Consider the following 18278-nt stretch of genomic DNA (forward strand, 5'->3'; position numbering starts at 1 on the left):
GAGAGCTCCTCAATTCTTAATGGTATCTTCTGGGGACCTCAGGCTGAGAACTACAGATCTTGGGAATATATTCTTTACCCTTTCCTTTTGGAAAGGGAGGAAGGAAAGAGAATTGTAATTTTTGAACATTTATTCTGTGTCAAAAACTTGCTGTAAGCAAGACAAACCTTACATTTACTAACTACTTTCCTTTTCAGGTGTTTCATGAGTGTCATGCAATTTATTTCACAACATGCTTCCGTACCAATCCACATACATTCTCCTGAATGAAAACAGGCTTATTTATGTTGATGATGAAGACATTGATAACAATAATAAATAACAGTTATAATAGCTATTTGTTATGGACCCACCTTGTTAGCTAGGCACTGAATGTCATGGGGGTAAATATACTCTTTAAACTGCCCTTCAGTTTTAGAAGGGAAGCCATCTAGATGTCTGGATAGATAAAGCGACATCATCTCTATAGTGTTAAAATAGAGAAACTTGCAGAATCAACAGAGTCCATGTGTGAATTTGTGTCCATGTGTCCACTTATGATAACTGCCCCCTTTTTTAAATCAATAGGATGGCCCAGTTTTGGATCTAATAAAGTACTTTATGACTTTCCTGAATATTCCTAAGATTTTTTTTAATGAAACAATTAACAAAAAGAAATCATCCAAAATAAAAGAAACTACCTATATGTTTAACTGGGACATATTAAATTATCAGTTTTTGAAATATTACCAGCTACGTAGGAGGCTGAGGTGGATCACTTGAGGCCAGGAGTTTGAGATCAGCCTGGGCAACATAGTAAGACCCCCATCTACAAAACAACAGCAACAAAAAAATTAGCCAGCCTTGGTGGCATACATCTTTAGCTCCAGCTACTTGAGAGGCTGAGGCAGGAGGATCCCTTGATCCCAGGAGTTCGAAGTTGCAGCGAGCTATAGTGGCACCACTGCACTCTAGCCTGGGTGACAGAGTGAGACCCCACCGTCTCTAAAAAAAGAAAGATAAATATATATTAACATGTATATTGTGTTCTTATATTTTTCTCTCCTCTCATTTCCAGCAGAGATCCAAGAGAGGGAGATTTGTGGCAGATCTGGAAGTAGAAGCTGCTTGAAGCCAGTGATTTTTTTTTTTTCTTTAGACAGGGTCTTGCCCTGTCACTCAGGTTGGACTACAGTGGTACAATCATGGCTCACTGCAGACTCAAACTCCTGGGGTCAAGGGATCCTCCCACCTCAGCCTCCCAAGTAGCTGGGACTACAGGCGCACATTAGCTATTTTTTTTTTTTTTGTAGAAATTGGGTCTTGCTATGTTGCTCAGGCTTGTCTTGAACTCCTAGCCTCAAGCAATCCTCCTGCGACTTCCCAAAGTGCTGGGATTACAGGCACGAGCTACTGTGCCCAGCCCATATATTCTGAAAAGGATTATATTCATTGATGAAATCAAGCCAGATGTCCCTGGATGGGAATGGAGGGCATTTTAGGGCAGCAAGAGAATAGAGGTCAGGGTCTATACTTCCTTTCAGTGGCAGAGACATGAGCATTTCTCCATATCAGGACCCAAAGAAGACTCTGTGATGGGCCGGGGGAAGCTGGTTGCCTAGTCTTGGCAAACATTCCACTACCCAGAGGGTTGGATAGAAGCAGCAGGGACAAAGGATCTGAAGATACCATGCCAGTTCAGTAAATGAGCACCTCATCCCTAACCAGTGTGGACAGACAGCTGAAGACAGCAGGGATCTCCTCAGGCTTTGGTGCTAGATAAGACCATAGAATGCCTGTACAACTAATGGAGATGAGGAATCCCCAGTAATAAGTGATGTGGATTTCCCACTAGCATGCTAGGGTTTGGATATCAGAGTCATATTTATGTTCATTTAAAGGCGCTTTGAAAATGTGACATTTCTTATATGCTCAAGGGTGTGAACTAAGATCCATATCTGTTTGGTAGGCCTCCTATTCAAAATTTCATTAACAAATCCTTATTTTCTTTTGGAATGTTTTCATGAGTATTGTGGGCTATTTTACAACTGTCTTCTTAATGGGATAGGAGTCAAGAATTCAATTAGTTGGCTAGGCCCTAGATTCCACAGAGTACATGAGGATGAGAGGCCCCAAGCCTGCCCATCTGGTCACCCATCATTCACTAATGCAAAATTTGAATCATTTCAGCCATCTGACACCAGGGATTTGCCTACTTAAATGAAGTATTCACTGAGACGCAAAGTCTAAGTAGTCTTCATTGAATACACATTTAATGAGCAACTTCTACATGCTAAGTACCAGTGTTAGAGAGATCTGATAATTAGGTTCAGTAATCAATGGGCTGCATATAATTATAAAACCTCCTTTCTTCTTTACATTGATCCTTTCTCCTGCCACTCTCCCACTACAGAATTTGGGGAAGAATAATTGACACCTGATGGGTCTAGTCATCACATGATGGTGTGATGGTCACAATGCAGCCAGCCTACAATGTAGCCTGGTTTCTGCTACTCTTGACAATATATTGACTAGACACCTAAAAGCATGTTCAATAACTTACTAGCACCTATTGCAAGGAGGATGACAACAGTGATAGAAAATACTTCATTATTTTAAGTATTTATGTCTAAGGAAAATGAACCTGTTTACTTGCAATTTGCAGTTCTTTTCACAACTAGCCTATGTGCATCTATGGCCTATCTCCCTTGTCTCTTTTTAAATTTTAAAGATATTAACAATTTGTATTTATGTGTTGTGACTATTCTACTGTGTTGCATGCCTAATAATTCCCTTCATGTTGTTTTATAATAAAGTTATTTAAAGTATTTATGTATTAAAATCTATCCACCTTTTCCTGTAGGCATCCTGTCAATAATATTTAGAAAGGTCATCTGAGCCAAGATGATAAAATAACCTTCATTTTAAGCAAACAATCTATGGTTTCACTTATCAAATGTAAATCTTTAATTCGTTTGGAATGTACTTTGGAATAAAGTGTAATGCAAAAGATCTAACATTCCCCTCCAATATTTTGACTATCCCATTCTTTCACTACTAATTCAAATATTACCTCTAACATAACTAATAAGTTAAACACACATACACAGACACAGATATTTCCATTCTGTTACCCTGATCTGTTTTGGTGCCCAAAATACACTTTTAGAGTACCATTTTATAACAAATTTTTCTATGTGGCAACTTCTCTTTAGTTTTCTTTCTCAGAATTTTTCCATTTTCATGTTTTATTTTCATTAAGTCATTTAAAAATAAACTAGTTTTATTAGCCTTGAACTTCCTTTGTATATCAATTTGGGGAGAAAAAGAAAACCATACATATGATCTGATCCCAATTTGTTTTAAAAATGTTGTATGATCTTTATTACAAATATTTACATATACACATAATTCCAAGAATATCTGGTAAAGTATTAACTATTTCAGGTGTGTGCTAGGTATCTCCCATTTGTCCTCCTCCCACTTACCACCTGCAACCACCCTCCTCCACCCCCCTCCCCACCATCTACTTTCCTTCCTGCTCTGTGTCCCCCACACTTACCAACACAGACTATACAAAAGGTCTTCCTTGCCCTCTGGCTTCCAGTTTGGACAAAGGGAAATACCCAGCAGGCGATGTTCGGAAGAGAGCAAAGTCAAGCATTTATGCCCTCTCATTGCATTTTCTCTTCTCAGGGTCGCTGTGAGCTGACTGCATCCTGAAGATTACAGCTACTGTCAGGTGGACCTTTCCACACAGCTGTATACCATTCCATAACCCCTCCCTTCCTTCCCTCTGCTCCTCCCGTCCCTTCCCCGCTTCGTCTCCTTTGCAGAGGGGTAGTAACACTGTTATGCCCTGAATTGTGCACCCACCCCTCCCCACACCCGCCAAATTCATGTTGAAGTCCTAATCCCCAATACCTCAGAATGTGACTGTAGTTGGAAATAGGGTCTTTACAGAGATAACTAAATAAGGTCACTGGGGTGTGTCCTAATCCAATGAATAGTGTCCTTACAAGAGATTAGGATACAGATACACAGAAAAAGGCCATGTGATGACAAGGAGGACGGCCATGTAGAAGCCAAGGAGGCCTCAAAAAAATCCTCTGGCAACACCTTGATCTGACTTCCAACATCCAGAACTGTGAGAAAATAAACTTATTGTTTAAGCCACTCAGTCTGAGGTACTTATGGCAGCCTGAGCCAGCTAATATACACCACAACCCTACCCCTCTGGTGGCAACTCAGGGAAAAAATTCTTTAACTCTCCTCAAATCACCCATTTTTGAGTCCCATTTATTTGCTGGGACCTTGAATGATCCAGTAGAATTACATGATTCTTATTTGCATTTGTTCTTACTATGTTTTCTAAAATTTCTACAATAACCACAGAATACCAACCTTATTTCTACAATAACCAGAATACCAACCAGTAACATGAAAGGCACACTACAAATTACTTGCTTTGAAATTTAGAAACAAATTTTATTTAAGATCTGAAATACAATTCCTAAAATATCAACTTTTCCAGAAAACCGTGGCTACACAATAATGCATTGCCTCTATCATGTTAGAACGTGCATTAGACTCAAATACAAAAACCATGAAACAAATCACCATCCTTCAACAATTTGAGCAAAGATAGAATGCCTAAGAACAACATAGATGGACTTGCAGAGGATGGGCTGTTTTACTTCAAGCACCATAAAAAAAAAAAAGAGCACAAATGCATGGGTTTTCAGGTATATACATTAAGTTGAACCTTTGGCACTAGGAATCAGGGCGTTTTGTCACATAGCATTAACACATATTAGAAAATTGTGTAGTGTCAAAGGGATAGGAACCACCAGCATTCAAGCAATGTTGTCAACTAGGCAATAAAATGTTCTACTGAATGTTTCTTCTTTGTTCTAATTACTGCATACACTGGTAGCAACTTTGAAATGAGAAAAGGAGCTTACACTCCTTTTATTTTCTGTTTAAAACAGAACGGAAAACAAACTGAAACATAAGCCCTGTTATACATTAACGATTTTAAAGAACATCAATTTTACAAGAAAAAGACTAAGAACAAAAAGTGTTTACAGATACAGGACAAAAATGGTGAGCTGTCTGTAGACGCTCACAGGGCTTTGCGGTGGTACTCAGCAGAAGCCACTTTGTAATCACTGGCAGTAAAGAGAGATGCAGAATTCTTTGCCAGATATTTTAGGAAATCATGCAAATAGCCCAACAATAATGCAAGGCTTTTCTCATCAAGGGGCGTATAGGCCAACATTGCTCCAATTCTTACAAATAATCTCAGTAGGTGTGGTGCTCCATAAACCTGGGACATTGGAGCATCAGGGTGAGCCAAGAGGATTTCAGCATACTGGGGCCTCTCAAATTTGTAGAGCAGCTGAGTGCCCAACATCACATTGAAATATTCTTTTATTCCTGCCACAACTTCATTAACCGCATATTCCTTATTATCAACATTTCCCTGCGATTTCTTGCAATTTGCATACTCCTCCAGAATTGCATCTACATTTTTCTTGGCAGGGAGTTGAAACAGCTGCTTCTGCCTGGTAACTAAGTCCCAGTCCTCAACAAGCCATGGTTTTAATTCTTCAGGAATCTTCACTTTAACCTCCATTCTATTCTTAAACGCCTCCTCACTTTCAACAGTGGGGTCTGCCCGGGCCCTTTTCTTCCGAGGGGGCTGAGGTGCTTCGCTGGTACTGCCACCATCTCCGTTTCCAGGAGTCTTCTGCTTGTTCTTTCTGGTCTTCCTCACGGATCCTGAAGGGGGGTTCTCTGCAGAGCGACCCCCCCATCTTCCTGGGAGAGCTGGTTCAAGATTTTTCTGCTGTGGACCAGCTGTCTTCTTTCCTGAGGAGGCCCCTCTCATTTTACTTCTCTGCATGTTGCTTCTAGTTGGTTTTTTGAAGTTCTCTTCTTCTGCAGATTGCTGTCCACGAGGTTGAGAACCCTGCTTTCTGGAACTCATTCAACCCTGTTTTTATTCCAACCACTGTAATATATAAAATATTTTACTTGGTTGTTTTCTATGGCAACCTTTAACTATGTTTCTTAAAGGCCCATCAGAGAATAACACATTCTAACTCCCTTAAAATCTGGATTTCAAATCCTATTTCAGGACCCTTTATAAGTGATTTTTTATTTTTTTACCTCCTTTCCCTCTCTCTGATCCTCACTACCAGCCACTACTCTCATCTCACCCAAATACTCATCACAACTACCCATAATTACTCTGTTGATGCCACTCACAAGATAGGAAAGCAATTTTCAAGAAAGAAGGAATTAAATGAAAAACTATAAAAGACAGTGGAGTTGAAATTTAAGACTTTTGAACAGGAGAAATGACAATATGGAATAGGGAAGGTTATATTTAATTGACTAAGGGCAAAATGAGTAACAGTAAAGGTTCTTGTATCAGTCCAGAAAGGCCTGAATTAGGATGATGACAGAGTCAAGAGAAACTGAAGAATACAGAAATCATGAAGAATATAGTAACCAAAGGAGGGAGGAATCTGCAATTTCAAGCCTGGGTAATTAATGAACTTAATAAAAGCACTGAATTTAGGGTTTAGTTTGGAATCAGAAATAAAATGACAGAACATAGGTAATTCATCCATTCATTAATCTATTCAGTTTGTCATTATACATTACTGCATATCTGCTTTGGGACAAGTACTATGGTAGTTGCTAGAGATCCAAATATCTAAAGTGACAATTATAAAACGGTAAGGTTAGTATAATGACAGTTATAGGCACAAAATAGTTTTGGAGCAGACACAAGAAATGGTACATGACACCACCGTCAGTGATTGTTTAACAAGGTAAAAAAAAGATTGGTGAGGGAGGAGTCAGTGATGACTCCCAGGTATGGGTGATTAGGTCATTAGTATCATCACCAAATGATAATACTCCTCCATTTACAGGTGGAGAAAATGGATTGGAGGAAAAGTTGTGTTGGGCCTATTGTGTGTGAGATGTACAGTTAAACATAAAATTGTAAAGCTCAGTTTTGTCCAGCTAACTGGGTACCCACCCCGCAACCCAAAACAAAAAAAATAAATAAAGCTCGGGTGAGAAGTAAAAGCCAGAAATGGAGATCTGAGAGTAACATCACATAGCTGGTAGTGGACACTACGAGGGCCAATGAAATCAGGGAGAAGAGAGGAAGAACTTCAAGTATGGAATTCTGGAAAACCTAAGGACGAAAGGCATTTAAGGGATGCGCAGAGACCACAAATGAAACAAAAATGTTAAGAGTAGCCATAACAGAATTAGAAGAATGTTATTTTGGATGCCAAAGATGATGAGCGTTCCAAAAAGAAAAAGGTATAATCTACAGTGTAAAGTGCAGCAGGGAGTGCTAATAAGATAAGGATGCAAAAAATAGTCTTCCATTATTCTTATGGTGTGACAGAGGAAACAATTCCTTTGACTTACACAATCTTCCTTCTTTCCCTTCCAAGAACTCCTAGTGATTTCCCAGATGAAATCTTATAGATCTTCTGGGATGGTCTAGAAGGGTGAAGTGGGAGATACAACCTAGAAAGAAAGGCAGGTATCTGCAATGAAGATGAACTTTTGTGAAATCATCTAAGAAAAAGAAAAAAAATGAGTAATTTATAAACATGTGGTTTATATGTTTACATTTAAACACATATATGAATCATATACCACAACTGTAAATCGTGGTATCAGAGAAAATACTTGAGTTCTGCTGTCAGACAGATCTTTACTTCAATTAGGCTCCGTCATTTATGAGTTGTGAGACCTCAGGCAAGACATGTAAGCTCTCTTAGCCTTTTTCTCATCTGTGGAATGTGGCAAATTACCTATAGCCTTCACAGGTTCCTGTGAGAATTTCATAAAGGTGATGTGGCTGAACAGCTAGCACAGTATGTTGCGGGAATATTTGCACATGGATACAAAGATGTTCAATGTAGTGGTGTTTGCAATACTGAAGAACTGGAAAACACCTACCTATTCTTCAACAGGAAAATGATAACATAAATTATGTATGAATACTACAGAAGAACATTCAAACGAATTAAGCAGAAATCTGTGTACTGACATGGAAAGATGTTCAATATATATTATTAGGTAAATAGGCAGGTGGCATAATACTACAGGATCCCAAATGCAATAGGATCTTAAAGAGACAGATAAGGCCGGGCGCAGTGGGTCACACCTGTGATCCCAGCACGTCGGGAGGCCAAGGCAGGCAGATCACGAGATCAGGAGTTTGAGACCAGCCTGGCCAACGTAGTGAAACCCTGTCTCTACTAAAAATACAAAAAAAAAAGTAGCAGGGCATGGTGGTGCACGCCTGTAGTCTCAGCTACTCAGGAGACTGAGGCAGGAGAATCGCTTGAACCCGAGAGGCAGAGGTTGCAGTGAGCTGAGATTGAGATCGCACCACTGCACTCTAGCCTGGGCGACAGAGACTCCATCTCCAAAAAAAAAAGATAGTACAGGTAGAGAAATAAGCATTAGTGTGAAATAGTTTTTAGGAAGAGTGTGCTGTCATTTGTGTGTGTGTTTTAAACAGATGTCTATAAATATGCACGGAAATATCTAGACAGATAAATACCAGCCTGTTAAAATCAGGGTAACCTCTGAGAAAGGGATGATTGTAGACTAGCCTTAAACCAGGTTTCTCTAGTAACTACAACTTTCACCCACAGAAAAAGCCCAGCAGCCATTCTGTAGGCATTAACACTGTGTAGGCAGGTGTCAGGGAGGCTCTGAGAAGAAAATCAGAGATAAGAAATGTTTGTTAGTAGCACCTGTGGGCAAAAAAAAAAAAAAAAAAAAGAAAAGAAGGCCGGGCACGGTGGCTCACGCCTGTAATCCCAGCATTTTGGGTGGCCGAGGTGGCCAAATCTCTTGAGGTCAGGAGTTCAAGACCAGCCTGGCCAACATGGTGAAACCCTGTCCCTACTAAAAACACAAAAATTAGCCAGGCATAGTGGTGCACACCTATAATCCCAGCTACTTGGGAGGCTGAGGCAGGAGAATCACTTGAACCTGGGAGATGGAGGTTGCAGTGAGCCAGGAGATCGTACCACTGCACTCCAGCCTGGGTGACAGTGAGACTCTGTCAAACAAACAAACAAATAAATAAATATGCATGCATGCATGCTTGAAGACTAGATCCCTGAACCAGGAAAGCCAGTTATTGGGAAGAAAGGCCTGGATGCTAGTACTTTCACTAAGCAAACAATATCCTCTAACTGAAAAAGCACAAAGCTTTGAGCAGAAATTCAAGGGTAAAGTCAGTCTTCAGAAAGCATCAAAATCTGTAAATATGGAGACTGATCCCTGTGGGAATCAGAAACCTTCTGGCTGAGAGGGACACGGAGACACATCCTGTGAAGGATCAGACAGTGGTGACAGTGGCCACTGTATCATGGCATTAAATTGTAAGCTATCATGCTTCCAGAATAATGTTTCTAAAAGAATTGCTTTGTGACCAGGACAGACCAGATACAGTATCTGAAGACTTCAGAGAATTGTTAATACAGGTTGAGTATTCCTTATCCAAAATGCTTGGGACGAGAAGTGTTTCAGATATTGGAATATTTGCATATGTGTGAGAATATCTTGGGGATGGGACCCCAGTCTAAACAGGAAATTCATTTATGTTTCATATACACCTTATACACATGGTCTTGAAGGTAATTTTATACAGTATTTTAAACATTTCTTTGCACCTGTCACATGAGGTCAGATGTGGAATCATCTACTAGTGGCATGTTGGCACTCAGAAAGTTTCAGATTTTGGAGCATTTCAGATTAGGGTTACTGAACCTGCATGAGTAAATCCAGAAAGCCCATCTTGGGGCTCATAGTGCAGAGGTTCCATAAAACAAAGGGATGATAGTGAAAATACCACCTAAAGAAAGCAACATGACCTAGTGCCAACCAGACTGTGTAAAACACATTAAGTAGAGCCAAGCTGGACAAAAACCATTCTGGAAGTCACATTGGTCCCTGGTGGGTATATAATTGTGAATTGGGGTGGAGGGGGCTGTGACTCAACACATGGAGAAAATGAGGGCACAAATTAGGGACAACAGTCACCAACTATTTTGCCACCTGTTCCCTACAGGTCAGCTCTAGGGTAAGCCAGAAATTCAGAAAACACATTTGTACTTACGTTTGTCTTAGTTTTCTATCTTTAATTTTACACCAGTTTAATCTCTGTATAAATAATACATTTAAACAGAGGTGAGCTCATAAGGGCTATCAAATCTTAGATTTTTCCTTTTAAAAAATTTACTATGATAACCAATAATCTTCCCATGTTAAGGTTATTATATGCATCCATTTTGAGTCATATAATAGATATTCTGTCAAATGAGCATACCTTAATTTACTTAGCCACTCCTTCCCTGGAAATATCCAGTGCACACCTCCCACCAATATATTCTTTAATAATCAATGAAAACATTTTGTGTAAACATTTTTTTGCTCTCGCTTCCTATTGTTCCTTTAAGACTCTCAGAAGCGGGCTTAGTGAGTCAAGAGATAGAACACTCTCAATACACTGCCAAATTACTCCCTCTGCACAAGTTGTGCCAATTTCTAATCCCACAAGCAGTGTGTAAAAATATTTACTATGCCTCATGCTCTGACCAGTACTGGGGATCATTTAAAAAATTTTTTTTCCTTTCATTTTTAAGTTTAAAAATTAAGAACAAATACTTTGATAGATTTCTTTTATATTTTAACTCCTTAATCCATCTAGTAGTCTGCAAGTCATGAACTGACAATCTTCATTCACCTCAAGTAATTAGATCTTGTGGTACCATTTATATTTCCTTTTTATAACTATAGATAACAAATTATATAAAGATGTGAACATTCTTCCCTTATCACCTCCCCCTCTCCCACCCCAATCCTAGGAGTATCCTGAGTGAGCATGTATGCCTTCAAATCTTTTCATGTACACATTCACATAAAATGTAAAGACTCAATGTGTATATTATACACATAGGTATGTGAATAGATAGCATGCATTTATTTAATTTGTTTTGACAAAGGTGAGATCCATACTGCTCTGCACCTTGCTTTGCTCACTTCTCATGGGCATCTTTCCATGTCAGTACATACCTACCTCTTCTTTTTAATATTCATAACACATTCTATAATGTTATGTACTATAACCAGTCTCTGAACATTTAGGTTGTTCCCAATATTTCATTATTACAAAAATACTGCAATGCAAATCAGTGTATACAAATATTAGAGCATTAGTTAAGTACCTCTGAAGGATATATTCCAAGAGGAACTATTTAGCGAAAGGATTTGCTTATTTATAACTTTGATGAGATAGAGCCAAATTCACCTCACAAAGAACTGTTTTAATTTGTACTCCTAACAAAAATATAAAAGTTCATTTTTTCATGACTTCAAGAACACTGGAAAAACATCTTTTTGAAAAAAAAAGGAGAGCGACTTTTCTTGGGCCAATCTAACATGTAGTAAGATAATTTCATTTGAATTTGTGTGATATCATCCTTCACACATTCAATGGTCACATGTTATCTTATATGAATATTTTTGTTCTCTCTTCTACCAGGTTGTTTGCTATTATTTTCTAATAATTAAATATTAGTTTTATTTTATGTTGGAAATTTTTTTCCAAACCATCACTTTCTTTTGTCTAATGGTGTCTTACTATGACTGTTGTATGTATATGTGCATACATCTCTCAATATCACAGACAAATCTATCAGTTTTTTCCCTTGTGACCTTTGGCTTTTATGTCATGCTTAAGGAAAATGCTCCAAAAATACTGCAGAAGTGGTTTCCTACTCATTATTGGTACTTTTATAGTTTTCCTCAAATGTATAACTAACTTTTTCTAATATTCGTCACTGAAGAGTTTATCCTTTCCCCATTGGTATGAAATACGGTTTTGTAACATTCTAAATTCTCAGAGGTATATGGGTCTTTTAAGATACTCTCTTCTGAATGATTTTTGATTATTTAACTTTTTTTTTTTTCTTTTTTTGAGACGGAGTCTCGCTGTCACCTAGGCTGGAGTGCAGTGGTGCGATCTTGGCTCACTGCAACCTCCACCTCCTGGGTTCAAGCAATTCTCTGCCTCAGCCTCCTGAGTAGCTGGGATTATAGGCGCCCACCTGTATTTTTAGTAGAGACGGGGTTTCACCATCTTGGCCAGGCTGGTCTTGAACTCCTGACCTCGTGATCCACACGCCTTGGCCTCCCAAAGTGCTGGGATTACAGGCGTGAGCCACCGCGCTCAGCAATTATTTAACTTTTAAAGGTATCACTGTCTCTAGGCCATCTGTTCTGTCACAGTGGTATATCTGATAGTTCTCACCAGTATTAATTTAATTATCACAGTTTAAAGGCATAAATTTTGCTCTTGAAAATAACACTTGTAAATGGATGGCTACACTAAGAATATTTGATGCAGTATTATTTTAAATAGCAAAACACTAGGACCAATAGAAAAGGTTATCAATAGTGATTTCACATATTATGTGATTAACATTTTATAATAAAATATATATATTTAAAACTCACACTGACTTTCTGATCTACTTTTATTCATGGATCTCACAAATGGCCAGCCCAATTTTTCAGTTAATCATCATTGCATATTGTATACTTTGTAGACATATCATTCAGACTGGGCTCATTCCCTCCTTCTAAGTTCTACCCATCCTCTGTGGCTCAGGTCAAGGTCCTCTTCCTCTGTGAGGCTTTTTTTCCTCTATTTCAGGTCACCCTGACCCTTGCTTTCTCTGAGTCCCTGTTGGCTTAACAGTCCACCCCCTACCTTTGGCCCCTAAATCATTCTCTAAATGGTCTCATGTAAAGGTATTCTGTGCCTACCGATCTAATGCATCTCTTCCAGGAGGGCAGTGCCCTCCTCCGAAACCTACTTTTCAGAAGGGAGAAAAAAAAGGAAATTACAGTGACTCCATATGTAGCTGTCAAAAGGCTGAAAAACCTTCAAACCCTACTTCATCTCTCCACACAAGCAATGGGCCATTTGGGAATCAGACTGCAAATGCTAACATCTTTTGTGTATGCATGTGTCAGAAAAGAGTGTGAGTAACATTTTGTTGGAATAAACCTTTAAATGCACATATACCATATCAGTTACATTCGTATCAATTTTCTCTTCTGGATCTTGAAATATTTCCATTACATGTAATAGATTTTTTTTTTTTAAGTCTGAGACAAAGGAGGAATGATACAAAAGCTGTTAGCAGACTGAATATTCAGTGAAAAGATTTGCTTATTTATAAATTTGGTTTGAACTGCTAGCTAAAATTATAGCTCCTGGAAATTCCCTCATAAATAAATATGATCAATATATTTAAAACCTTTCTAGATTGTTAAGACAAGCCAGAAGTCATAATTTCAGAATTCAGTTCTAGTGGTAACTGCTGCTTCTGGAAAATGAGAAGAGAAACCAACGGTATTAATTATTATTTTTTTTTACACAATTCCAAAAAGAAATATATCCACTGCTTTTAGAAGTAGGTGTAAATGTGTAGATAAAACATGAGATTATCAGGACTAACAGAACCATAATTATTATTAAAGCAAATACTTACATGTGCCATGCACTGTCCTGGTACTTTACATGTAATCCTCTCAACAATCCTATGAAGTAGGAACTATTATTATCATCTCTGTTTCATATACGAGGAACTTAGGTATAAAGTGAGTAAATATCTTGCCCAAGATCACATAGTTAAGTGGCAGAGCCAGGATTTAAATTTAGGAAGTATTTGCTCTTAACCACTAAACTATGCTGCATATAGGATGCTCCAAGGAAAAATGTAATATATGGAACTGTGGAACTACTACAGGGGATTGACTGTAGTATCTTTTATCAAGGGATGTAAGATTACAAAGCCCTCTGTTGCTTATGCACTTTCTATACTGGAACTATCAATGGACTTAGCTCCACCCTTCCCTTCTCAGAATTTAGACTACTTTCCCAGATAGAAGCTTATTAATTTTCAAAATATTCCTGGACAGTTAGGAAGGTTATGTGGTATTATCCTGTTTGAGAACTGAGGCCAGAAGGGAGGCACTTACCGAAGATTCTGTAATCAGGGAAGGTTCTGCAATCAGGATCAGATCTCCTGATCCTCACTATACAGCAAACTTAGCTTTTCTGATGGTGACCTAGAAGGTCAAACAAAAGGACAAGAAAGAACATAAAAAGATATGAGATATGGCTTTCTTCTACATCAGCCAATGCAATTTCATCACACACAAAGGACACCAAAGCTGATAAATAATGTACAAGTGTTTCTTTTTCCTTTCTTGTGGCCACATTTTCAAATTTAATTTATTGTACATTTGTATAATTTCTGACAAATTTGTTTTTTAACTTTCCTTAAATATAATTTCAAATGGATGAAATAAAAAAGAAATAGTATTATAAACCTACACGAATCCATCATCCAGCTTTCAACAATTACCAACTGAAGGCCATCTTGTTTCATCTATAACCCCACCCACTGCTCCCCCCCACCCCCGACTTTTTCAAGCTCACCGGAATATCTGACTTCTGTATTTTATTATAGAAAAATTTAAACGTATACCAAGGAAAGCAGATTAATATACGCAACCCACTGCCTATCACTCAGCAAAAAAATATTATTAATTTAGGGACAATTTTGTTTCATCTATACCCCTCCCCATTTCCCCCTACCGCTGAGATTATTTTGAAGCAAATCCTAGTCATTAATGTATTTAGAAGCCAATCCCAGACATTATTTAATCCGTAAATATTTTCGTATGTCTCTACAAAAAAGGACAATTTGAAAACATAATCACAATACTACTGTGACGCCTAAAAAACTGACATCAATTCCCTAAAAAACATCAAATATCGAATCCGTGTCCCAATTTTCCCGATGCGTCTTAAACATATTTTTACAGTTTGTGTGTTCGATTCAGGATCCAAACAAGGCCTACTCGTCGCATGTGGTTCATCTCCAGCTCGCTCTCGTTCCCCATCTCTTTCTTTCTTGCACTCCCCCCCCACCTTTTATTTAACTTTTCAATATAGGAAAATTACAATCCCTGCTATTTTGAGGCAATTCCCAAATAACAAATTATTTCATTGGTAAAAATTGATATATCTATTTTATCTTTAATTTATTCTAGGAAAGAAGTTGATGGCAGAAAGGGCACTACAATTAGCGAATTTATATAATTTATAATTTTTCTCATTCTATTACGCGTATTATTTATCTCCATAACAATAGCTAATATCTTCAGGGGCCAGGCTTCACATTACGTGCCTTATACGCACTATTATACAGTACACGTCTCTGAGGTAGATACTATTATTATCACCATTTTACAAACATGGAAACCGAGACACAGAAAGAACAGGAGCCTTGCCCAAGCTGGGCGTTGGCGAGCAGGAATCTGAATCCAGCTCTGACCGATTGTGAAGGCACTAGGTAATCCCGTCTATACCCGACGAAAAAAGGAAATCATCGACCCTTTCTCCCCACCCCCACCCCGAAACCTGAAACGAGAATCCAGATCTTCCCAGCAGCCGACGTGTGATCACTGCCGTTCCTCCAACCGCCATAGTAAAGCCAGGTTTCTCTGGCAACTGATATCCATAGGCAGACACGTCACCCTGGAGGAGGGCGTATGCCCTTCAGCCAATCACAATCGTCTTGTCTAAGTTTTAGAATGTTCCATAACCAAATGATTGGACAACCACCCCCACGTCAGCAATGACACTTCGCCGCAGTAAAGGCGGGTGCTAGCAACCTGCTTCTTCACTGTTAAGGTCTACAGCAAACCAATCCTCTTCCTCCGTTAGTGCGAGTTCCGGCCAATGACGTTCGCCCTCTTAGGTTTTTTTTTTAGCCCGCCCTCCAAAAGAGTGACAGCCGTTGGGTCATAAGTCTACAGGGCAGAATGTTCACGTGGCCTATTTCACGACCCAGAGTTCCTCTGACCAGAGGGGTTTTTTTTTTCCTTTTCCTTTTTTTTTTTTCCTGCAGGGAGGCATTATGGGTTTGTGTTTTTCCCCCCCCCACTGGGAGAGGAAGTGTCTACGTGGCCTGCGGAAATAGGATAGGCGGAAATGAGCTAAGGTTCCCGCGAGTGGGGAAGCGCGAGGTCAAATCTGGGGCCACGCCCCCAGTCCTGTGGCGCAACTCCCCGAACACGGAAAAAAAAGGCGCAGTGGGAGTTCTGCTGTGTTTGCAAGTGAGGGTCGTGAGTGCAACGGGCGCAAGGCATTAAGGCCAGTGTGTTAGTGCGCGGGCAGGCTCGCGTGGTCCTGGGGTTGCTGTGTGAGCGGCCCTCGTGGCTCGGGAGGTGCTGTGTTTGCGCAGGCGTGCGCCCCTGGCGTCGGGACTGGTGAGAGCCACGGCGGGCGCGCGCGCGTGCGTGATGGTGGGGGCGGTGCAGGGAGGGGTTAGCTACTGCGCGCAGGTTGTTATCTATTTCTGTATTATATTTGAAAATGTTCTAATGAAAAGGAAAATAAATAATTAAGGAAAGGCGACAATAACAGATAAAGGGGCACTGTCAGAAATATTTTGGCTTTCCGTACTGATTTAATTACTTTAAAAATACACTTCCTACGTTTTCCTCTGTGCCAAAATCCTGTCGTAAACCACAGCCCTCCAATGATTCAGAGCCAAACCCTTCCATCGCCGCATTAGCAACTCCAAAGGGAGGCTTCTTTCAAGTTCTCTAGTATCGTCCTCCCTCCCCTCCTCCACACCTCCCCCCTCCCTTCAAGGTTGCGTGCAGTTCTCTTGGCACAAATACAATTTTCCTATGAGAATATCTATCTACGACAGCCTTCCCCTCCGTTAGGGACTCCGGATTTCTGTGGCGACTGAGGCGCTCTTACCTTTGCGTCCTGATCTCCAAGCAAGCACACTAACCTTCTTCAGGCAAATACGCACTGTTAATTTTCCAGAAAGTTCTGTGGGTAAGGTTTATACCTCTCGAGTCTGCCACTAGATGCCGCCAAATCCCAGCAAAGGATTGGCTGTTTGGTCCCTGGGATTCTGGGATTTTGTTTCCCTCCCCCCTCCCCTTTCTGATTTGCTGAACGGTAATATCTATAGGCATCATGGATATCGTTCATTCCTAGGAAAAAATAAAATCAACTTCTGTAAATAGCACTAGTAGGCAGGGGACTGTGACCCAAGATCCAAATAATTTTGCTCATTTCTTTCCTTTTCTCCTTGGGTTAAAAAAAAAAAAAAAGGCCCCTCTCCATCCCTCTCTTCTTTTGTCTTTGCCTTGTTTAATCAAAGAGTTAATGAATGACCCAAGCACTGATGCTGAAGATCCTAACCCTTTTTCCTCACCTTTTCAAATGCTTGCAACTCACCCAAACTGAAAATACAGATAGCTGTTCCGTCAGTAAAGATAGATAAGAACTCATCAGTAAAACCTGGACCCTGGTATTGAAAACTGATTTTCCTTTTCTCTTGAAATTTGTATCAGATATGTGTTTTTGCACCCTATTTTCTGTAGTGGTATTGGTAAACTTTATTGTGTCTTTGGAGTAAGAGAAAGAGACCTAATTGTAAACCTCATTCCACCACTTACTAGTCTCAGTACCCTGGGCAAATGATTTATGTTTTGTGATCCTCAGTTTTTTTGTATGCTTTCTATATTTTAGATGCTGTGTTATATCGTTCACGTCTATTTTTTTATTCATCACCAAGTCCTTATTAGATGAGCACTACTGGATCAAAGTCAAACAACAAAAATCATACCCCTTTCAATTATCTATCTTATATACTTGTACACCACACAGGAGGGATTTTTTTAGAGCACTGGTTCCCAAGGTGTGTTTCCTGGATGTACCAGAAACATCAGCGTCACCTGAAAAGTTGTCAGAAATTCGGATTCTCAGGTCCCACCTCAAACTTAATGAATCAGAAGTTCGCAGGGTGGGGTTTAGTAATCTGTGTTATTACAAACTATCCCAGTGATTCCAGCACACACTGAAGTTTGAGAGCCACTGCTTTGGAGAGTAGAAATGCAATGCATATTTTTGTACACACCACTAGAGGGTGCTACAGAATGTAAAGCAAAATAATAAATGATGCACAGTGTATGTTTTCAGACACCCTCCATATTATCAGTCCTATTTTACAGATTAAAAACTAATGTGTAGATATGTCAAATTATTTTCTTAGTGTACGCAACAAGTATGGGAACCAGGATTTGAACTTCACCTGCCTCTAGCCCAAGCCCCTAATAGTACTCTGTTGTTT

At 39.4% G+C, this 18278-nt stretch overlaps 1 protein-coding gene across 14 annotated transcripts; it reads right to left on the minus strand.

Annotated features, from left to right (window-relative positions):
* Positions 1 to 4442: 4442 nt before the first annotated feature.
* On the minus strand, positions 4443 to 17037 carry MORF4L2 (mortality factor 4 like 2). 14 transcript variants are annotated; one of them, XM_003819640.5, is made up of 5 exons: positions 16895 to 17036; positions 14092 to 14181; positions 13602 to 13650; positions 7441 to 7542; positions 4443 to 5995 (listed from the first exon to the last, which is right to left on the minus strand). In XM_003819640.5, the coding sequence occupies exon 5, from the start codon at positions 5969 to 5971 to the stop codon at positions 5105 to 5107; it is 867 nt and encodes a 288-aa protein (XP_003819688.1). In that variant the 5' UTR covers positions 5972 to 5995; positions 7441 to 7542; positions 13602 to 13650; positions 14092 to 14181; positions 16895 to 17036; the 3' UTR covers positions 4443 to 5104. The 14 variants fall into 14 exon arrangements, with proteins under 14 accessions (XP_003819688.1, XP_003819689.1, XP_003819687.1 ...); XM_003819641.5 differs by having other exon boundaries at positions 7441 to 7562; XM_003819639.5 differs by having other exon boundaries at positions 7441 to 7593.
* Between the last annotated feature and the right edge of the window lie 1241 nt (positions 17038 to 18278).

Source organism: Pan paniscus, chromosome X (genome assembly GCF_029289425.2).
Source record: "Pan paniscus chromosome X, NHGRI_mPanPan1-v2.0_pri, whole genome shotgun sequence".
Classification (NCBI taxonomy): domain Eukaryota; kingdom Metazoa; phylum Chordata; class Mammalia; order Primates; family Hominidae; genus Pan; species Pan paniscus.